Source organism: Sapajus apella, unplaced genomic scaffold, assembly GCF_009761245.1.
Source record: "Sapajus apella isolate SASKATOON/1434 unplaced genomic scaffold, GSC_monkey_1.0 scaffold1, whole genome shotgun sequence".
In the NCBI taxonomy this organism is placed as follows: domain Eukaryota; kingdom Metazoa; phylum Chordata; class Mammalia; order Primates; family Cebidae; genus Sapajus; species Sapajus apella.
This window is the reverse complement of record NW_022436941.1, coordinates 24,784,590-24,808,510: the sequence shown is the minus strand read 5'-3', so window position 1 is coordinate 24,808,510 and position 23,921 is coordinate 24,784,590. Positions and strand designations below refer to the sequence as shown.

At 35.6% G+C, this 23,921-nt stretch overlaps 1 protein-coding gene across 8 annotated transcripts in view; it reads left to right on the top strand.

The window, feature by feature from the left end:
• Window positions 1-23,921, top strand: part of AP3S1 (adaptor related protein complex 3 subunit sigma 1) — an 83,716-nt gene that overhangs the window by 7,106 nt on the left and 52,689 nt on the right. For 7 of the 8 annotated variants that reach the window (XR_004267501.1, XM_032274066.1, XM_032274060.1 and 4 more), the window contains exons 2-3: window positions 16,393-16,484; window positions 19,634-19,745. The exons of the other annotated variant lie outside the window; for it this stretch is intronic. Coding sequence is in view for 6 of the 7 variants with exons in the window: in XM_032274066.1 (XP_032129957.1) it covers window positions 16,393-16,484; window positions 19,634-19,745 (204 nt within the window). In the remaining variant the exon portion in view is untranslated. The remainder of the gene's footprint in view (window positions 1-16,392; window positions 16,485-19,633; window positions 19,746-23,921) is intronic. 8 annotated transcript variants of the gene reach the window in all.

The window sequence follows — 23,921 nt, the reverse complement described above, 5'->3', positions numbered from 1 at the left end:
GCTGTCTCCTAAAAAAACAACAAAATGAACAAGAAACATGAGTGCTCCAGTTCTGCACATCCTATCAATGAGACCTGTGATCAAGCTTTCCTAAGTCACCTGTGAAGTAACACACCTCAAGAAGAAAAGCACTTATTTTTTTCAGACATATTACTGTCTTAATTGTATGTGAATAGAGTTTATGTGAAGCCCACTACACCCACCTCTATTGTGCTGAGAAGCATTTACGTTTTTCCTCTCTTGCAAGCCTGACGTAATTACAAGAATCACTTGCTGTCAGTCACAGTTGTCTTTGTCACTCTGGAAGAAAGGACTATTTTTTAATATTCCAAAGCCACTGAATTGTTTTGATTACCTTGTGCTTACTGAGGAAGAGCACCAATTCATTCTACCACATATGTATCCTGCTGTTTCCTGTTCATTAATATATCTTAGTGTGATATGAAAGGATTATAAAATAATTTGTATTTTAGTAAAAAAATACGTAACATAAAACTTATTTAACATTTGCAAGTGTACAGTTTTGTGGCATGAAGTATATTCACATTGTTGTGTCACCGTAACCACTATCCATCTGCAGAACTTAACATTTCCCAGCGGAAACTCCTTACACATTAAACACTAACTCCCTATTCTCCCCTTCTCCTAGTCTCTGGCACACACCTTTCTACTTTGTGTCTCTATGAATTTGACTGCTCTAAGAACCTCTTATAGGAGAAATCGTGGAATATTTGTCGTTTTGAAACTGGCTTATTTCTTTTTAGCATAATGTCTTTGAAGTGCACTCGTTGTGTAGCATGTATCAAAATTTCTTTGTTAAGGCAGAATAATATTTCATTGTATGTGTGTACATACCATAGACCTAAAAGGAAGAGGCTGAAGCACAAAATAGGATTCAAAGAGTTTACTTGAGCCAAAATGGAAACAGTTGACTGGAGGACTCAGACTCAAGTATCCTTGGATATGAGCTCCCTTTGGCTATTGTTACAAGCAGGTTTATAAAGGCATTATATAAAAGGGACATGGAATGGGCTGATACTAAGTTGTTTGTCAAGAATTCTCACTAGTTTACAGAAATAACATTGGTTAGTGATTGACTATATACATTGTTGAGATATAGGGAGTTGGTTATACTGTTTGGTGTAGTATCAGTTATTTTATAGTTAGTTACTTGTGGCAGTGGCAAGCAGTTTCAAGACAGAAATATTTATCATAGCTCAAAAGAGAGAAGTAGGATGTGATTGCTGTCATATTTTAATGCCCCTCTGGGCCAGATCATTTAAAAGGACTTGCATTCCTCAGATAAAAGTTTCCTTCTCATTATGGTATTTTGTTTATTAATTTGTCAGTGGAAACTTGGGTTGCCTCCATCTTTTGGCTATTATGAATAATGCTGCTGTGAACATAGATGTACAAATATCTATTTGAGTTCCTGCTTTTACTTTTCGTAGGTACATATCCAAAAGTGGAATTGTTAGACCATATGGTAATTTTACATTTCATTTTTTTCTGGGGAAGCGCCACATCATTTTCACAGCAGTGTACTATTTTACATTCCCACCAGCAATGCACAAGGGTTCTAGTTTCTCTACATCCTTGCCAACATGTTATTTTCTGTTTTTTGAAAATAGCCATCCTAATGGGTATGAAGTGGTATCTCATTATGGTTTTGTTTGCACTTCTTTAGTGACTAGTGATGTTGAGAATCTTTTCATGTGTTTATTGGCTGTTTCTATATCTTTGGGAAAATATCTATTTGAGTCTTTTGCCCATTTAATATTCAGTTGTTTGTTTTTATTGTTGAGTTGTAGGAGTTTTACAAATATATTCTGGATATCAGTCTGTTATTGCATATATGATTTGCAAATATTTTCTCTCATTCTGTTGTTGCCTTTTTACTCTACTGATAGTGTCCTTTGATGCACACAACTTTTTAATGAGATTTAACTTATATGGTTTGTTCTTGTTGCCTGTGCTTGCTTTTGGTGTCATACCCAGAAAAAATTTTTTAATTACTATATAATAATTCATAGTATAGTATACCATAATTTAACCAATCAAAATGGACTTGAATTTTGAATAAGTTTTTTTTTGATGAGATTAAGAAAATGGTTGTGAAACCTGACACATAAGGGCTTAGTAATTGCTGTGTAAATTAATAATAATGATTACTTTTATTACTGCTTGTTACTTCCTACTCCTGATCGGAAGATCATGTAGTCAAAAAACTATAGAACACACCGGACATTGTTCTCAAGTATTCTTTGTATTTTCTCAGAATGAATTATCTCTTTTATTTTATTTTTTCCAAAAACTCCAGTGTTTAAATCATATGGGCCCTGATTGGTAAAGGCAAAAGATTTATACGCTCTGAAGAGAAACCAGAGTGCGTGGGCCCCGTTTTGGAATGAACTTGCTGCTTATTATAAAATGCGAAATCTTCAAACACTCTTCCACAGAAAAATTCTGTAAGAAGACTTTTTTGTTTTTGTTTTTTGTTTTTGTTTTGGGACAGAGTCTTGCTCTATCACCAGGCTGCAATGCAGTGGCGCGATCCTGGCTCACTGCAACTTCCATTTTCGAGTTTCAAGAGATTCTCCTGCCTCAGCCTCTTGAGTAGCTGGGACTACAGGCTTGAGCCACCACCTGTATTTTTTATTTTTATTTTTTATTTTTAGTAGAGATGGGGTTTCACCATGTTGACCACAATGGTCTCGATCTCTTGACCTCGTGATCCACCAGCCTTGGCCTCCCAAAGTGCTGGGATTATAGGCGTGAGCCACCGCACCCTGTGAAGAAGACTTTTTTTAGGAGAAAGTATGGCTATAAAAGTTGCTCCAGCTTTTTTTTTTTCTCTAAGAATTAGCTAACCTTTTAAAAAAACATCTTAATTAAAATATAACTCTCACATGCTATGAGAATCATCCAGTTAAATTATATAACACAGGGGTTTTTAGAATTATATCATGGTTGTGCAACCGTAGTCACAATCTAAGTTTAGAACGTTTTTATCAAACTAAATGAAATTTAGTACCCATTAGCAGTCACTCTTCAATCCCCACTCCCCACCGTTCGTGGCAACCACTCATCTGTTTTGTTTCCATAGATTTTTCTATTCTGAACATTCTATATAAATGGAAATATGAAATATTACAGTCTTGTGACTGACTTCTTTTACTTAACATGATGCTTTCAGGATTTGCCTATGTTGTAGCGTATATTAATATTTTATTACTTTTTATAGCGAAATAATATTTCAGGATGGAGATACATATATATATATATGTATATATACACTATATCTTGTTTGTTCATTTATCAATTGATGGACATTTGGGTTGTTTCCACCTCTTGGTTACTATGAATAATGGTGCTATGAACATTCATGTACGAATTTTTGTGTGAACATATGTTCTCATTTCTCTTGGGTGTGTAACTGGGAGTAAAATTGCCAAATCATATGGTAAGAATATGTTTAATTATGTGAAGAAATGCCAGACTATATTCTAAAGTTACTGTACCATTTTACATTCCCACCAACAATGTCTGAGGGCTCCAGTTTCTTCATATTCCCAGCTCTTGTTATTGTCAGTCATTTTTATTTTAACTCTCCGATGGGTATCAAGTAGTATCTCATTGTGATTTTGACTTACATTTTCCTGATGACAGATGATGTTGAACATCTTTTCATGTGATTATTGTCCATTTACATATCTTTTTGAAAGAAATATCTATCCAAATCCTTTGCCTGTTTTTAAGTTGTGTTGCCTTTTTATTATTGACTTGTAAGAGTTCTTAATATATGCTAGGTGCAAATCCTTTATCAGGTATATGATGTGCAAATATCTCTTCCCATTCCATAGGTTGTCTTTTTACTTAATTGCTGATATCACTTGTAGCATAGTGGCTTTGAATTTTGATGTCATCCAGTTTATCTATTTTTTCTTCACTTGAGCTTTTAGTATCGTATATAAAAAAGCTTTGCCCACTTCAAGGTCAAAATCTTGTAACTATGTTTCCTTTCAAGAATTTAATAGCCTTAATTCTTATACCTAGGTCTGTGGTCCATTTTGAGTTAGTTTTGTGTATGGTATGAGGTGGGGATCCAGTTTCATTGTTTGACATGTGGATATTTAGTTGTTTGAGCACCGTTTGTTGATTATTCTATCCCCATTGAATTGTCTTGGTACTTTACCCCAAGTTTTCCTCCCAAATTTTATCTTGTTTTTGGAGTTCTTAGACCTTCCAGGTGCCACCATCTTTAAATATTTTAAACTCATTTTGTCACCTCAGCTTTTTGTTATTTCAGTACTAGAGTATTTGCCACTGAAACTGGGAAACATCTTAATATGTGTCTTAGTTCATTTTGTGCTGTTATAACAGAATACTTGAGACTGAGTAATTTATAGTGAACAGAAATTTATTTGGTTCATGGTGTTGGAGGCTGGGAAATCCAAGCACAAGGAGCCACATATGGTGAGGAAGGCATCACATGGTATGCACATGTGAGCAAGTGTGGGAGCAAACTTGCTTTGATAACAAACCCACTCCTGAAATAATGACATTGATGCATTAATGAGAGCAGAGCCCTCATGACCTAATCATCTCTTAAAGGTCCTACCTTTGAACACTGTTGCATTGGAGATTAAATTTCCAACACACGAACTTCGGGGAATACATTCAAACCAAAGCAGAATGGTTGATAGTGGTTTAGGGTGTTAATATACACCTGCCATTTATTCAGTACTTTTTTGTGCAGGCTAAGCATTTTTTATACATTATAAGAGAAAATAGGAGCGAATTCTTCTCTGAAGAAATTTAATGAGATATCTTGGAAAGTGCTAATTAAGTTACTATTGTAGGTGCCCTAGTCCCTTCTTGTTTGGGATTTAAGACTGCTGCCATCTTGATTGCTGGTTCTTTGCACACTCTGGCTAAAGTTAGGCCTGCCCATGTACACTGTGTCTCCAGCCAGAGTTCTCACTTAGGAGAGGCCTTGGTGGAAAACACCACACTGACTGAATTTTCTGGCCTTCTCTTTTTCATGATTCCTAAATGTTTGAAGTGCTCTATGGCTTTGTCCTCAGACATCTCTCTCTCTTTTTTTTTTTTTTTAATTGCAACATAATCTAATTATTATTCTTCATATATTTTCTTGATGCTGTGATTTTGTCCACATTTTTACTCTGCCCTTCATGTAATTTCATACTCCCTGTTCTCTATATTTTCGAATTCTACCTATTCTTCAAGACCCTTAGTATCTGTCACTTTTCTTTGAAGATGACAATCTTGTTGCTCAAAACCATTGTTTCTCTTAACTTCTTACAGCATGTTATTTGTACTACTCTTACATCAGAAATTGCCCACTAACTTTTAATATATTTCCCTCTCTATATATGCATATGTGTATGTGTATGTGTATATATACATATATATATGTTTTTCTCCCGGAGTTTCTCTCTGTCAACCAGGCTGGAGTGCAGTGGTACCATCTCAGCTCACTGCAACCTCAACCTCTTGGGTTCAAGCGATTCTCCTGCCTCAGCTTCCCTAGTAGCTGGTACTACAGACATAGACCGCCATGCCTGGCTTTTTTTGTATTTTTAGTAGAGATGGGGTTTCACCATGTTATCAGGATACTCTTGAACTACTCACCTCAAATGATCTGCCCGCCTTGGCCTCCCAAAGTGATGGGATTACAGTTGTGAGCCACCACACCCAGCCCTATTTTTATCGAACCAGGGTCTCACTTAGCCATCTAGGCTGGAGTCCAGTGTCATGAACCAGGTTTACTGCAGCGTTGACCTCCCTGGGTTCAGGTGATCCTCCCTCCTCAGCCTCCTGAGTAACTGGGACTACCGGTGTGCATCACCATGACCAGCTAATTTTTGTATTTTTTGTAGAGACTTGTCTGGAACTCCTGGGCTCAAGTGATCCTCCTACCTTGGCCTCCCAAAGTGCTGGGATTACAGGTGTGAGCCACTGTGCCCAGTTGATTACAAGGACTTCTATTTCTTTTTTTGAAATGTAAAAAAGGCAAAATACAAAATTATAAATTAAAAATAATTATACCTGTATTTTACTTGTATTAGATCATAAGCTGTTGGAGAAAAGCCTCTGTCTTTCCTCTTGGTAATCCTCTATATTTTAACATCTGGCAGAGTGAACTAATGCATTTTAAGAAAACACTTTGCTAAATTTTCAAAAGAATGGTGAGGATAATGACATACTGTGATTAGAGGGAAGTTTTAAAGTTGCCTTTTGTGATATATGCATAAGGGCAGGAGTGAAACAGGAAAAGGGAGAATTGTATTAGTGGGTGTCTGATTTTTTTAAGTTTATTTTTGTTTTTCATTAATGGATTAAGGAATATTAAAATAATAGAAGTTGTTGCCTTTTTATAAGTGTAGTCGTCTTTAGACTGGTGTAATTTAGGAGTTGTGACCAACTGAAATATATCTCTTTTGACTTCTGTTGTGAAACTATACTGTTAGGAAATTTGATCAGCCTGAAGCAAGTTCTAGGCTCCTTAATGAAAGCTGTTAAGTTAAATTATTAAGGAAAGAGAAATAGTTTTAGGTCAGCAGTTACTTATTTAATTTTAGCTTAGCCTTGGAGTTTGATTAAAATTTTAAGACGTTCTTTCCCGTATTGTTTTCTTTTTTCTTCATTTTTAATTGACAAATAATAATTGCATATATTTATGGGATACAGTGTGAGGGTTTGATCTATGTATACATTATAAAAGGAATCAATCAAGCTAGTTAATATATCCAGCATCTTTTTTTTTTTTTTTTAAATAGGTAGCATCTTGCTCTGTCTCTGTCTCCAGGTTGGAGTGCCCTGATGCCCAGGCTGACGGGCAGTGGTGTGATCATTAGTTCACAGCAGCCTTACTCTCCAGGGCTCAAGGACCTCAAGGCATCCTTTTGGTTTAGCCTCCTTGGTAGCCAGGACTACAGGTGCTTGCTACCATGCTCAGCTAATTTTTTTTAAACATTTGTTTTTGTTGTTGTTGTTGTTGTTGTTTAGATGGGTCTCACTTTGTAGCCCAGGCTGGTATGAAATTCCTAGCTTCAAGCAATCCTATGGTCCTGGCCTCCCAAAGTGCTGGGATTACAAATGTGAGCCCCTACACCTAGCAACATATCTATCATCTTACCAATTTATGATTTCTTTGTGGGAAGAATGTTAAAATACATTGTTTCGGAAGTTTTGAAATATACATTAACTGTGGTCACCATGCAGTTCAGTAGATCACAAAAACTTATACCTCCAGTCTAACTGAAACTTTGTACCCTTTGATCAACATTTTTGCTTTCCCCATTCCTCCTTTTATCCTCACCCCCAGCCCTTGGTAACCACCCCTACTGATTTTCTTAGTTAAGTATTGCCAGCATTCTAAGAAGATTCCAAATGGCAGCAGTTGAAGTTTTCATGAGAAATTATTTCACTGTCAATATAATGAAACATAGTTAAAGGTTAGCGCAGTTGACCCTTCCTTGATAAGCAGTAATATAATGCAGAAAGAGAGCATTTCTCAAAAGAAAAATTCCTATAAGATCTTTATTGTACTTAGAATTCTACAGCTGACTTTTCAGATAAGGCCCAGACGTAGTACTTAAAAATGAGTCAGTGTTAATGCATGCTTGTTATGTGCCAGGTATCATTCTACGAGTATGTATGTACACGTATGCATAAAGTATATGTGTGAACTCAGTTCTCACAACAACACCGTTAGGTAGATACTGTTATTTTCTCTATGCTACTAATGAGGAAAACTCAGGCACAGAGAGGATAAGTAACTTGCTCAAAATCACACAGTTAACAAAAGAGAACATCCAGGAATAAACCCATATATCTGGTTGCAGATTCTTTACTCTCCTCCCTCCCTTCTTACTTTTAGTTTGTTTCTTCAAGTTATATATACACATTGATTAAAAAATCTAATAGTTTCATAAGGTTTATTATGAAAAATAACATTCCTTCATTTCTCTGTTTCTACAAGTAACTACTTTTAGCTGATTATTTCAGTGTTTATGTACATGTGTCTAAATAATGTACTTGTTTTACTTCCTGATTTATTACTTGTAGACATGATTTATTCTGCTATTAAAAATGACTATTTGGCTGTCCTCTCCTCTTCTTCACAACTAATTCCCAATCTACTCATAGTTATTTCATAATTTTGGTTAGATCAGTGTTTGATGTTTACATTAATATATTATGTAAACACTGTCTTCAGCTGAGCCATGTTGTAAGCTGTACTATTTTTTTTTCCTGACACTGTATTTTCCTAAAAGATTATAATTATCTTTTCTTTTGATGTAGTTTGTAATGCACTTATCACTAGTTTACATCTTTGCCAGTTGTCCAAAACATACATATCTTCACTCAGTTTCATGTTCTTAAATAAATCTCTTCTGGAGCCTTTTGACTAGATGTATGGCAGTCATTCTGGGATCTTTATTATTTTAGGGAATTCCTTTTGCTTGTTTCCTGTGTTGGATCTTCCATTACTTCATTTTTTGTATTATCCTACCGTGGCGGAGCCAGTAATACCCTCCAGTAATTTCTTGAGAAAAGGTCATGGGCAGTAGATTTTTTTGCGACCTGGCATATACGCCCAAAAAATCTATAAGTCCACATTGACTGCATATAAAATTTTAGGTTAGAATTTTTTCTCAGAACTTTTATTATATGTTTCATTACCTTTTAGTGTCTAGTGTTGCTATTAAAAAGTCTAAAGCAATTATGATTACTTACCTTTCGTGTGTGATCTTTTATACCTTCTAAAAAGTTGTAGATTCCTGATTTTTTGGCAGAGTTTCTGCAGTTTCACAGACCCTCGCTATGGGTCTGTTCTCTCTACTAGAAAACTTTTGTTCTCTCTGCTGGAAGCATTTCTTCATTTTCTGTTCTGTTTTTGAGTCTCCTTTTTTCAGTTTTCTGAATTTCTCTGGACTCTTCTACATTTCTTATTCTTTCTCTTCTGTTTTTTATGTTTGTGCCCTTTGGCTCTATTTTCTCAACTTTATTTTCCAGTTTTCTACTGGACTTTAAAAATTTCTCCTCATATTTTAAATTTCCATGAGCTTCGTTTTTATATCTGAATTTCACTCTTTTATAGTATACTGTTATTTCATAGTTGCATTATCTTTTCTTACCTCTCTTATATTAATGATACATAGTTTAAATTTTCTTCTCTACTTGGTTTGTTTCCTTTGAGTTGCTTTTTCCTCTATTTTGTGTTTTAACTTTAAAAAAAAATAATTTATTTATTTTTGTTTTTTATTGTACTTCAAGTTCTGGGATACGTGTGCAGAATGTGCTGGTTTGTTACATCGGTATACACGTGTAACAAATATATATAATCCTTGATTGACTGCACCTATCTAAGGATAGGGTACTGAAAGCTGATTGGAAGCTCTCAATCCATGATTAGAGGTTGTCTGTGCGATCTTTACTTGAGGTAATCAAGCTGGGCAGTTTAGGTAGTGTAGGAATTGGAATTGCCATAAGTACAACTCCCAAAATCTTCATGACTTAACATAATAAAAGTTTATTTCTCACTTATGTCAAGTCCAGCATTGGTGTTCTTGGTCATCTAGAATCTTCCATGTTGGTGTTTTATCTTCTCTCATTCTTGAGAAGGGGCCAAAGGAACTTCTACATCTAGTTAGCGTGGAAGATTTCGCAGAAATTTTTATGGGTGAGGCTTGAATAGTATATTTTTAACAACCTGATAATCTGGGAGGAAAAAAAGCTCTGAATTATAGCATTTGCTGATTTTTATGGTATAAATACTTCACCATGATCAATTTCAGGCTATTGACATAATGTCACTGAAGGCAGAATTAGGAAGAGATACACCCAATAGGCTTTCATGCCAGCTCTGGCATACCACTGTAACTTCCAACCACATTCCACTGGCCACAACTGTGTTGTATGGCTCCACCTAAATTCAAGAGAGGGTGGAATTGTGTGCCCTGGGAATAAGGGAACTAGATTTTAGTGAACAGCTAACAGTTTCTGCCATAGATGATATCTCCATTATCATTATCTTTAGATCTAGTTAGAGTTCCCACAGATTTATATTCTAGTCTCCTGCCTAGATGGTGAAGAAGGTCTGGCTTTAGTTATTCTGAGAACTGATTAGACAGGATCTGGTAGTATCTGCACATTTACATAATTCCCATGTTTTCAGTATGGTCCCTGAATTTATTTTATATTACTGCTGTAACAAATTATCACAGACTTAGTGGCTTAAAACAACACAAACTTACTGTATGGTTCTGTGGCTTAGAAGTCAGACGTGGGTTTTGGTATAGCTGCATCCCTTTCTGGAGGCTCTAGGGAAGAATCTGTGTTCTTTCCTTTTCTAGCTCCTAGAGGCCACCCTCATTCCTTGCTCATGGCTTCTATTCTCCATGTTCATAGCCAACTGTATGGCATATCTCTGATTCATTTTCTCTAGTCACATCTCCTTCTGACCACAGCCCAGGAAAGAGTCTCAGATTTTAAACTACCATGTGATACAATTAGGCCCACCCATATAATCTGGGATAGTCTCTTCATCTCAGAGTTGTTAATCACATCTACAAAGGCATTTGTCATGTTAACCACACGTACTAACAGGTTCCAGGGATTAGGATGTTGTCATTTTTTGGTAGGCCATTATTCTGCCTACCACAGTACCCCTTGCTCTCTGAAAACCCTCCCTTTGATCTGTTCCTAGTAATAAAATTAAACACTTTTCTTGGAGTTGGTAATGGGAATTTAGTGATCCTTCTGCTTTTTAAACAAACTTTTAGTCCTTATTTTCCAGTTCTCTCTTCATCCTCATTTCCAGACATATGTAAATGCACCAATTCATGAGTTTTTGCCTATTTTGTGACACAAATTGAGTTAGTTTTTTGATTTCCTTCTCACCAATTTAGGACTAAATTTTCTGAGAATACTTTAACACTCATTTAAACATTTTCAAGATTTTGTTGTTCTTGCTTTCCTTTCCCATTCTCCTCATCCTGGTATGTTTATGCCTTTACAGAAAAACCCTTTAATGTTGTCTTAGCTGGGGTTTGGGTAGGCAACAAAGGCAGATGTGTGTTTAATTTACCAACTTGATTAGAACACAGCTTGCACGTTTACCATACTGCCTTAACTTTATTGCCTCTTTTTGTGTGTGTGTGTGTAAGGTAACCCAGATTTTGGATAATATACATGGATATGGACCCTGTCTTCTAGATTACAAATTTATTTATTCAGTATACTTTTATTGGCTCTACATCAGCCACTTTGGTGAGCATTTCAAATACGAAACTCAGATTGTGGTATTGTAATTCGGATTACTACAAAGGAAATTTGCGCACATTTTTATAAGTGTATAGTAGGAATAGAAACAGTACCAAGGAGGCATGGAGAAAGAAGGACTAGTTTTAATTGAGAGTGAGGAAAGACTTCACAGAAGTCATAAGGTTCAAGCTATGTCTTAGATAGGGTGTTGCTGGAGAATGGAATGAGAAAGTTGTTCCTAGACAGAAGTGGGAAAATATGAAGAAGGTGAATGGTAAGAAGTTCAGTGTGGCTGGAGCAGATTATTTAGGGAGAATAAAGAGATGATGAAACTTCAGGGATTGGTCTGGCTTAGATTTTGGAGAACGTTTTATGACATGGTAGGGAGTTTTTATTTAGGTCATATAAATTGAATAGTGGTGGCATGATCTTGGCTCACTGAAACCTCCACCTCCCGGGCTCAAGCATTCCTCCTACCAGCTTCCTGAGTAGCTGGGGCTACAGACATGCACTACCATTCCTGGCTAATTTTTTGTAGAGATAGGGTTTTGCCATGTTGCCCACACTGGACTCAAACTCCTAGACTCAAGAGATCATCTCACCTCAGCCTCCCAGAGTGTTTGGATTACAGGCATGAGTCACTGAACCTGGCCAAAATTTTCTTTTTTTGAGATGGGGTCTCGCTATGTTGCCCAGGCTGGTCTTGAACTTCTGGGCTCAAGTGATCCCCTCCAGTCTCCAAAAGTGCTGGGATTATAGGTGTGAGCCACTTTGCCCAACCAATAATCATTCATATTTAAAGGTGTGGTTTAGTTCTTTCTTCAACGTACTTTTTATAGGATTCCATTGTACAATTCCATTCCATAGTTTATCCTTCTGTGACTGGTGGACATTTGTGTCATTTTCAACTTCTCTTATTGTTAACAAACAATGCTTTTATGAGCTTTCTTCTGTGTGTCCCCGGTACACAGGTTAAGAGATTTTTTTATGTACAGTTGACCCTTGCAAGGGTCCACCTAATGCAGCTTTTTTTCAGTAAGTATACTGGGAAATTTTGGGGGATTTTTGACAAATTGAAAAAACTTGCAAATTATGTAGCCTAGAAATATAAAAAAAATTAAGAAAAATTTTGGAGGTATGTCATCAATGCATAAAACACAGTAGATACTAGCTTATTTTATCATTTACTACCATAAAATATACACAAATCTATTGTAAAAAGTTAAAATGTATCAAAATTTATGCGAACACTTGGAAACTGGACATGGTGCTACTCTCAATGGAGAGGACTGTAAACAAATATAAAGATGCAGTATTATAACTGTGTAAAATCAACTGTGATTTATACTATGCTACTGTAATAATTCCAACATTCTGTTGTTACTATGGTAAATTCAGATTTTTTAAGAATCTGCTTAAAATGCTGTGTGATGCTAATCATCTGGTGAGCAATTTGTCTCTCCAGTAAATTGCACATCACAGTAAAAAGTGCTTTCTCCCAATTCTTGTGTAATCTGTTATCATGTTTGTTGTAATATCATAAACGTTGAATAACACTGTGAGAGTCATATGAAGTGCTACTAGTGGTGTTGGAAGTGCTCCCAAGCTGCAGAGAAATGTAATGACATTACAAGAAAAAGTTGAGTTGCTTGATATGTAGCTTAGATAGAGGTCTGTGGCTATGGTTGCCCACTATTTCAAGATAAGTGAATTCAGTCAAAGGACTATTATAAAGAAAATAAAATTTGTGACCGGGTGAGGTGGCTCTTGCCTGTAATCCCGGCACTTTGGGAGGCCAAGGTGGGCGGATCATTTGAGGTCAAGAGTTTGAGACCAGCCTGGCCAACATGACAAAACCCCATTTCTACTACAAATACAAAAATTATGGCTGGGCGCAGTGGCTCACGCCTGTAATTCTAGCACTTTGGGAGACCGAGGCAGGTGGATCACCTGAAGCCAAGAGTTCAAGACCAGCCTGGCCAACATGGTGAAACCTCATCTCTACTAAAAATACAAAAATTAGCTGGGCATGGTGGTGGGCCATGTAATCCCAGCTACTTGGGAGGCTGAGGCAGGAGAATTCATTGAACCCAGGAGGCGGAGGTTACAGTGAGCTGAGATCACACCATTGCACTCCAGCCTGGGCACCAGAGCAAAAACTCCATCTCAAAAAAGTAAAATAAAATAAAAATACAAATACAAAAATTAGCCAGGCACGGTGGCAGGTGCCTGTAATCCCAGCTACTCAGGAGGCTTAGGAGAACTGCCTGAACCCGGGAGGTGGAGGTTGCAGTAGCCAAGATTGTGCCACTGCACTCAAACCTGGGCAACAGAGGGAGACTCCATTTCAAGAAAAAAAGAAAAAAGAGAGAAAATTCACGAATCTGTAGCTATAGCTATGCCAGTGAGTGAGAAAACTTTGCACCTTTTGCAAAATGCCTTTTTATCTCATATTGAAAATGCAGCTCTCATGTGGGTGCAGGTATGCTATAAGAAAGGCGTACCTATAGAATATGATTTGATAAAAAGTAAAGTCATTATATGATAGCATAAGGAAGGTAAAGCATCTAAAGCTGGAGAATTTAATGCCAGCAAAGGATGGTTTGATGCTTATAGAAAGAGATTTGACTTTAAAAATGTATAACAGGATAACAGAAGAAGCCAGCTGTTGCTGACCAAGAGGTAACAGAAGAGTTTCTAGGTGCCATCAGGAAAATCATTGTGGAGAAAGCATGTCTGCCTGAACAGGATTTTAATGCAGATGAAAGTGCCTTATTCTGAAAAAACAAAACAAAAAAATCTACCACAAAGGACATTTTTTAGAAAGGAAGAGGAACAAGTACCAGGATTTTAAGCAGGAAGGTATAGGCTAACTCTACTGTTTTGTGCAAATACATTCAGGTTAATGATGAAGACTGTCTTTATAAAGCTGCAAATCCCTGAGTCTTGAAGGGAAAAGATAAACACCAGCATCTAGTCTCTTGGTTGTACAAGAAAGAGTGGATGAGTACCCTTTTTCTGGATTGAGTCCATAGATACATTGTTCCCGAAGTTAGGAAGTACCTTGCCAGTAAGGGAAGTTTTTTTGATATTGGACAATGACCCTGGCATCCCAGAACCTCTTTGAGTTCAACACCAAAGGCATTGAAGTAGTCGACTTGTCCTCAGTCACAAAGTCTCTAATTCAGCCTAAAGATCAAGTTCATAAGGACCTTTAAGGCTCATTACACTCAGTATTTATGGAAAGGATTTTCAACACTGTGTGAGAGAATCCTGATAGAATATCATGAAAGCCTGGAAGGATTACATCATTAAAGACGTCATTGTTGTTATAGAAAAAGTTGTGAAAGCCATGAGGCCTGAAACAATGAATTCCTGCTGAAGAAAACTGTGTCTATATGTTAAGCATGACTTCACAGGATTTATGACAGAACCAATCAGAGAAATCATGGAAGAGATTGTGAATGTGGCAAAAATGGCGAGAGAGTGAAGGGTTTTAAAATAAGGGTTTTGGAGAAGTCTGAGAGTTCATAGCACAAAACAGAGTAATTAGCAGAACACATTTGATGGAGATGAGTGCTTCTGAATCAATGCCAGATGATGAGGAAGAAGACATAGAAGCAGCACCAAAAAGCAAATTGACATTTGACAGTCTGGCAGAAGAGTTCCAATTATTCAAGACTGCTTTGACTTCTTTTATGACATGGACCCTTCTATAATATGGGTGCTAAAACTAAAGCAGTCAGTGGAAAAAGGATTGGTACTGTATAGAAACATTTTTAGAGAAATGAAAAAGCAAAACAGCAGACAGAAATTACTATGTATTTCCATAAAATTGCATCAAGTGTACCTGCCTCTCCACTCTCCCTATCCACCACTTCCACCTTTTCTGCCTTTGCCCTCCTCTTCCTCCGCTTCTTCAGCCTACCAACATGAAGACCAAGAGGAAGTCTTTGTGATGATATATTTCCACTCAGTGAATAGCAAATATATTTTCTCTTATGATTTTCTTAATAACATTTTCTTTTCTCTAGCTTACTTTAAGAATTAAGAGAAAAAGTGTAGCCGCGTTACATTTTTGAGAAGTCAAAAGTTATACATGGATTTCCAAATGCATGGGGTATTGGCATCCCTAACCACCACATTGTTCAAGGGTCAGCTTTCTATGTAATTGCCAATATTCAGTTGTTCCTGATCTTCAAACATTGGCTTCATATGGTTTAGAAAAGTATCTGGGAGAGAAAGTGCTGGTTAATAAAACTGTTTCCCCAGGTGATTATATGTTTACCTTCCCACTGGTGAGATGAGTGTTTCTTTGGCTCTCCATCTTTGTCAACGTTTGATACTATCATGTTTTTATATTTCTGCTAATATGATACATGTGGAGCTATCTCATTGTTATTTTAATTTTTATTTTACTTAATTACTACTGAAGTTTAGTATCTTTTCATTTCTTTGTGGACCATTGTGTTTCTTTTCCTGTGAAATTCCTGTTTTTGCTCAGATTTCTGTTGCAGTGTTTAGGGAGCAGACTCTTACTGAAATATGAATTGCCTAGTCGAGCTTAATAAATATTTATTGAGCCAATTCTTGGCTTTAGATTAGCTTATATAAAGATGAATAAGATGGATGGACTCTTACCTCAATTTGTATTTAGTAAAGGTTAAACTTAATTTGAAGCTCCATAGTTCTATTTATTTTCTCCATTCAAATATAGATTAGCTATATTAATTATTTATAACTTTCCCTTTCTGATTCAGTGTACTCATTTGGAAGATAATCAGCTTTGACTAGTTAATATCTAGTTTCCCTTTTACCAGTCTATGTAATTAATTTAATATTTCTTCTTGTTGGTTTTTCAAACTTAGAAATATGTTACTTTTATTATAGTGGTAAATATAAATAATTGTGTTTTTCCTTTTCATCAAAAAATGTTGGATTTTGCTTCTGTAAGGTGTAATTTAAGTCACTTCTCCAGAGACCCCTCTCTTAGATGGATTTCCCAGACAGATATTACTACCTTTGATTTTAAATATTCTTAAAATGCTATTAAACCTATATACTCAATCCTAATATATATGAATTATTCTTCCTCAGAGTGAAGATACACAACAGCAAATCATCAGGGAGACTTTCCATTTGGTATCTAAGAGAGATGAAAATGTTTGTAATTTCCTAGAAGGAGGATTGTAAGTAAAGCATTTCATAGATGTTTCTAAGTTTTGACTATATGATTAAAATATATACTGTTTAATCAGTTTATGATAAAAGTTTCCTAATTTTGATTAATTGGATTAGGTGAATTAATTACCACCTATGTCAGCTATAAATCTAACTTAAATAATTATTTTTTAAAGATATGCAATCTTTTTTCCTCTTAAAAATTTTGGAAGGGCATTTTATGTAAAGGTCATATATATGCTAAAAATTCAAACATTACAGGGAAGTATAACAGGTAAAATAACAATCTTTCAACGTTAGCCCTTCTATCCAATTTCTTGTATATCCTTCTAGAAAATTATTTGTATTGACTAACATTTAAAGTATGTTATATGTGTTGACTAACATACAGCCTTAAAATTTTTATTTATGAGATCACACTGTATGCTTATTTGCATGTTGCTGGTTTTCACTTACTATTTTCAAAATCTTTGCATATAAACACATCTAGGGCAAGTTTATTCTTTTTAATGACTACAGAGTGTTCCTTTGTGTGAATGTTCATAAAAATTAGATTACATTCTTTATTTTACCATTACAAGACTGAAGTCTGTTTTTCAAATGTACCTAATTCAGCTAATCAGTTTTCTGTTTTTAAAATGAATAAGAGTTACTTATAATTAGCTTGCCAAACATTATAATTAAATACTTTTAAACTAATAACTTCCATGAAAACAGTTTGTTCTGAAACATAAATCAGACAGAGAAACCTAGACTTTTCTTTATTTTAGTGTGTATGATGGATGAGAAATAGTCTGGATAACAGGGAATCCATGGTCACAAGTTACTTTTTATCATGTGGAACACTTACTTAGGTTTCCTAAAAGCTTATATCTTGCTGTCCTTAAATGTGCAATACACACTTACAAATTTGCTGTTAACTCAAGGCTTCTAATTTAATAATTGAGACAAGTATACCTGCTTCTGTTTTTGTATTTTACTTCTACTTATTTAACTTTAGTTGTCTTGGACATTACTGTCACTTCCTCTCATCCTGGCCTCTTGATTTCTTATCTTCTAGGAAACTTACCACCTGGCACAGTGTACTGCATGTAGATGTAAGAACCTGGTTAATCTAAATAGGGTGCTATTTGAATTAGAAATTGTGGCTCGAAATTGTGATTGTTCTTTTCTAACCTTACAAAAAGTAGAAAGCAAATATTGCTTCCTAGGCTGGACACCTAGTTTTATCCTAGTTTTGTCAATAACAAGCTTATTTCCTTGGACAGGTCACTTAAATTCTTGGGCCTTAGTTTTCTCCTCTATAAAATGAGTTATTTCTCAAAGCTATGGTTTTATATGATATATTACATTCTGTATAGAAATTTTTATTAGTATTATAGCTTAAAGATAAAATTATATTTTTAAAGGCAAAATATGTACTTGCCACATTAATATTTTTGCCTGCTTTTAATAGCATTAATGGCCTTTCTGAAACTTAGATTCTTCAGAAGTTTGCATTTCTTTTAAAATAAAGCAAAAGTTTAAGATAATCACTAAATCGCTGATTCCAAATGAAGTGAAGCCTCCTATTTGTGTTCTTTTTGCCTCTTTCAGGGAACAGTTGCAGTCATAGTCTATAAATACACTCTCAGAATCTTTAAATTGTATGTAGGTATTTTAAAATTAAATATCTTCTCTAGAAGAGTTTTTAGCATAGTTGGAATTTTTTATTCTTGTCAAAGATCATTTCTCCTTTTGCTATTAGAGGACATAGAAGTAGTATATACCTTGGGAAGTTTTCTCTGCAGAACTTATAAGTTTAGTATTACTTTTACTGAGTAAAAAATAGATGCTGGCCAGGCTCAGTGGCTCACACCTGTAATCCTAGCACTTTGGGAGGCCTAGGTGTGCAGATCTCCTGAGTTTGAGATATGCCTGGGCAACATGGTGAAACCCTGTCTCTACTAAAAATACAAAAATTAGCCAGGTGTGGTGGTGCACACCTGTAATTCCAGCTACTTTGGTGGCTGAGGCAGGAGAATCACTTGAAGCCAGGAGGCAGAGGCTGCAGTGAGCTCAGATAGTGCCACTGCATTCCAGCCTGGGTGACAGAGTAAAGCTCTATCTCAAAAAAAGAGAAATAGATGCTGTTTTCCTGTATTCTGTTGAAATGGATGTTTATTTACTTTTGGTTACATATAGCCTTGATTGTAAATTATGTAAGTGTTTAGGGGTCCTTTAAGAAGATGAATTCATTATTATAAACAACTGTTAAATAGCTAAACTATATTTAGAAAAATATAAGATATTTGGAATGATTCCTAAATTATTATTTTTTAAAATACTGAAATTCCAATCATAAATAAGAGTATTTCATGAAAGAATTTAGTACCTTAGCTCAGTTTTCCTGCATTTATATTTCAAAACAATGTAATTTTGGAAGAGATCTTGATGGTAAATCTGTCCAAAACTTAAGAAATGTCATTCTTCTTTTTTGTCTAGTTGATAATCAGTCTTAAGCTGTGTAACTTACTGTGATGTATGGAGTTAAATCTAGTCAGCACTTAAAAATGGCCCATGATCTAATTTCTGCCTACTTCTCTGACTTCATCATTTACTAATCTTTTCTTATCTACTGGCCTTTTTTCTCTTCCCTGAACATACATACTTTGTTCTTGATGAAATCCCTTTTAATTTCTTATTACCTTAGCTTGAAATGCTCTTCTGTAAATTTTTTCCAAGTCAACTCTTTATCATTAGATCTCAGCTTAAATATCATTCTTGCTTAATATTCAGCCTGATGTAGGGAACCCATCAATATATCATCATTGTATTTTGATTCTCTATGTAAAACTTGCCACTATCTGATAAGATTCTGAAGTGTTTGTTTGTTGCTCCTTCCCCACTACCAGTGCCTGGCACATAGCAGTTACTCAGAGAATAAATTAATGAATGAATGAACTAAAATTAAGCACTGGTTTCTTTTACTTGACATTTCTGAAGAAAATAACCATCTTAATTTACCTAGTCTCTGAATAAGTTCACTTAAATGCTATGCCATTGAATGTCACCTTTCGTTTGACAAGTGGTTTTTAAACAAATTGTCAGTTTGCTCAAACTAATGAAAATGTTTTGCAGCTTGTTTCCAGTAACATTACAATTTTTTGTCATTTAGATTAATTGGAGGATCCGACAACAAACTGATTTATAGACATTATGCAACGTTATATTTTGTCTTCTGTGTGGATTCTTCAGAAAGTGAACTTGGCATTTTAGATCTAATTCAAGTAAGTTAACACTTGCTTCTTATTATCTTAAATAACAGTTTGGCATTTAAATTTTTAAAAACTTATATGTTCTAAATTTTCTGAAATGATGTTAGTAAGAAATAAAACGCTTCATAATAGATATTGGGTGGGTAAAAGGGGAGCAAAGGATGTAGAAACAAGCAAACATTTGATCTGATTAAAACTATCATAACTAATTTCATCATTACTTTTTATCGTATTCATGTAAGTTACAGCAAGGAGCTGAAGACTTAGGTCTCTTAATACATGTATCCAAAACTAACCCTAAAACCTGCCTCTCCCTCTCTCCTGAAAATCTTTCATAATGTTCCTGGAACTCAAGGTCAGTCATCAGCAGATTTCTTTTTATCTTCAGCCTCTTCTGTTAATGTTATGTCACATTTTGTTCTAAATTAAATCTTGCTTCCCTGATGATACTACCTGCAACCCTTTCAAGTAGAGGCCATTTTCTCCTGCTTCATTATACCTTTGAGCCTGGAGGTGTAGTCTTAGCCTCACGTTGCATTTTGCAGACCATTCTCTCTTCTCAAATACCTCTAAATTTTCTCTCATGTTATCAGACTATACCACCTTCTATCCAGTTAGTTATAGTCATCACACATTTCCATCTCGCATTCATTGGAGATTTTGTTTAGAATTGTGAAGTGTCTGAGATTTGCTCTACTTGCAAGCTAAGAAGTTAACCTGCCATAGTTTCATGGCAGAAGACAGGAGACTTTTGGGCCAGAGACAAAGGATCTTATTACTAACAGCAAAAAACATTAGCTAGAGTGACAGCATTTGCTTGCACTAATTCTCTAATTCCCAAGGGGTGATATGAAGACAGCCAGATGATACCTGCACACACAGTGGATTAAGTGACAGATGAGGAATCCCAAGCTTAGGGAACTGGAATCTTTTATAATGGATACTAAGCATGTCTGCCCTTGTTTGGGAGGAAGAGACTGTCTCTTCTAAGAGTGTAGAGAAACCTATCCTTTGCTGTGGAAGAAGACACTGTTTTCCAGGGCTGTTTGATACACTAACATGGTTAAAAGGATAGCCCAGAACAAAGACAGTCAATGCCTCCTCTCACAATATGTACAGAAACAGAAGATCCCTGGAGAATTGTCTCCTAATAGATTTTGGTTCTTGGTTCACTGGCATTCGTTCCAGCACTGCTTGCTTTGTGATTTTTGGTGATTTTATTGTTCACATGTACAATTCTTCCAATATCCTGGTGTCTTCAAATCTGAAATTCCTCTCTTCCAGTAAATTTTGCCCACCACTCCATCTCACTATGTACCGTTTCTAGATTTTATCTTTGTCTAAACTGTAGCCCCTCCATAATCTCAATTTCACAGTTTTGAAGTCTTTTAGGCCCATTGGAACCCTCAGTTTTTAAAATCTATAATTTTTATACTGCCCCTGATTTTACTGATGTCTTACTTTCCTTATCCAGCTTAAATTTTATAGTTAGTCATGATAGTGATATAGCCTTGTATGCACTTAATTCCTTGTCCATACCCATACATCGGAATATACCTAGAGGAAAAAAAAAAGTAACCATATTTACCAGTCTCACTTTAAATTTATGATTCCTTAGCTCAGCAAGTCCTTTAGGCTACCCAAGAATCATTTGCTATTTCCCTGGTCCATTTACTCTCCCATACTTCTAGATGACTATTCGTAGTCTCCTGTCTCCTAAAACCTCCAGCACTTCTAGCACCTTGCTTCCCAGTGCACAGAGAAAATTGGCTTTTGAAATCAGCAAGAAGGAGGCATGGTTTGAGCTCTAGTTGGTGTTATACAATAGACAGACATTAACCCCAGCAGACAACTTAGGTAATACATTCTTAGCACTGTGGCTAAGGCTTTAAACATAAAAACACTGGCCAGTTGTAGCTCACATCTGTAATCCTAGCACTTTGGGAGGCTGAGCTGGGCAGATCACTTGAGCCCAGGAGTTTGAGACCAGCCTGAGCAATATGGCAAAACCCCATCTCTACAAAAATTAGCCAGGCATGCTGTCACGCATCTGTAGTCCCAGCCACTCTGGAGGCTGAGGTGGGAGCCAGGGAGGATGGCTTGTATTAAGCCAAGATTGTGCCACTGCACTCCAGCCCAGTAACAGAGTGAGACTCTGTTAATAAAATAGAAAAGGAGATCGATGATAAATGGAGGTATTCATATGCCACATTCTCTTAAATCTGTAATTCATAAACTGGGTTTTTGGGAGGAGCTAGGTATTGGAGTTACATGAAACCACGAAGTAATCATGGCATATATTCCTGGTGTATGCTTTTTCTTTGTTTTGAAAATTGATGGCAATGAGGAAATGAAAGTAAATATGTGTATATTACGAGGTAGAAAACAAATTTTTCATAATATTTAAAGCCCTAAGTGGAGACTTGAAAGAAATTTTGAGCCTAAGGTAAAGGTACCCCAAGATCCCTTGGGTATATGTTCACTTTCCTCCTGGGGCCTACTTGAGAAACACTGCTAAGTTTTGTTTTATTTTCTAGTAAAAGGCTTTTTCTAATAAAAGGCTATTTCTAGTAAAAGGCTTTTCTAGTAAAGAAAAAGAGACCAAATTCTACTTTTGCTTTTGATCACATTTAAGGGTTGATCAGGACTATATATTGCATTGCCTTGTAACTCCGTTTATTACTATGTTTCTTAGTTTATCCCACCTAGGGGAGTAGTTAATTCATTTTATCATTATGTCAAGGGAGCATTATATTTTTACAGAAAAAATGTTAATAAAGAACTGTGCTATTTCTCTCTCAGTTACCCATGACTGAAGAGAGTGTACACATGTACACTGTGTTCCAAAACACTGTTTTTATTTACCTGAGCCTAGCCACTAGAATTATAGGAAGAAAAACAGGAGAAAGTATACCATTTCAAAGTTAGTCTCTTATTGAAGAGAAATACTGCAATTAAGAAAGACCAAAATAAATGTGTCTTTCCCTAGAAGTAAATCAGAAGTATTTTACACTTCTGTCCTGAGATTAAGTTGTCACCATTGATTATTATTTTGATGCTATGGTTGATCTTATGAGAAAATAGTTCTATCTCCAAAAGAGATTAGATAGGGAGTTTTCAGAGAACAAACATGCCGTTAGTATATCATATCTGAAGTAAACTCTGTCATGTACTCATGGAAAGTGTAAACTATCTTTTGTGTTTTGAAAGATTTTTAGCCATGCTTTACACGTTGATCGTTTGTTTTGGTATTAGATAAGATACAGAAGAGAGGATTTCAGGAGGACTTTGTCATTTTCTGTTACTAAAGTAGGCTAGAGCTATTTTTACAATACCCCTGAGTTACCACATGCCGATGTATTATGTCACAAAAAAGAAGAGTTCTGTAATTCACCTTACAGGTACTATGTCTGTTCCTACCAGGAACATGTTAGAAGTTCTGTGGTTGTGATCTTTCCCCTTCCATTACCACAGTTCATTAAATACTGAAGAGGGAGTGTACTAAGCATACGTGAGTTAGTCATTTTAAACACATTGGTTGAATAAACAAAGGTGGAAGTGAGTAGCTTACTGTTTCTGCTTCTGTTTCATCAAATAGCTATTCAGAGAAAACTGATTTTCTTAATTTGTTCATCCTCTAGTTTTGAGAAAGGCAATTTTAATGTCAAAAGTAAAAGTGAAAAATTAGAAACCAAGAGAGTTTACATCAAAACCTCTTGGTCTTGCATATTTTTTAGAGAACAGATCAAGAAAACTGAACATGTTGTTATTAAACATACACTTATAATTTTGATATTTTAAATATTATAATGATACCATTCATATGATAACTGGAAGCATATATTTTAATGCAGAGAGTTAGTGTCTCTAAGGTATGCATATGGTGTTCCAAATATGATTTTGTATCTTGTATAAAATCTGGGAGAAGACATTATTAGTAAATTCAGTATGGAATTTACACCAATGTTCCACCAGTACTGAATTTACATCAGTACTCCACAGAATTTACACTAGCTACGCAGATGAATTATCAGTTTTATGTTTTCTTTTGTTTCTTTCTAAAAATTCCTTGTAAGTTTGGAAAAAAGGGGTGGACATTTTTTGTTCTTGAATATACCATTTTAGTGTGATATTAAGTGACATATATGCCATATATGCTAGAGTTAATAGCTAGCTTTTTAAGGAGTC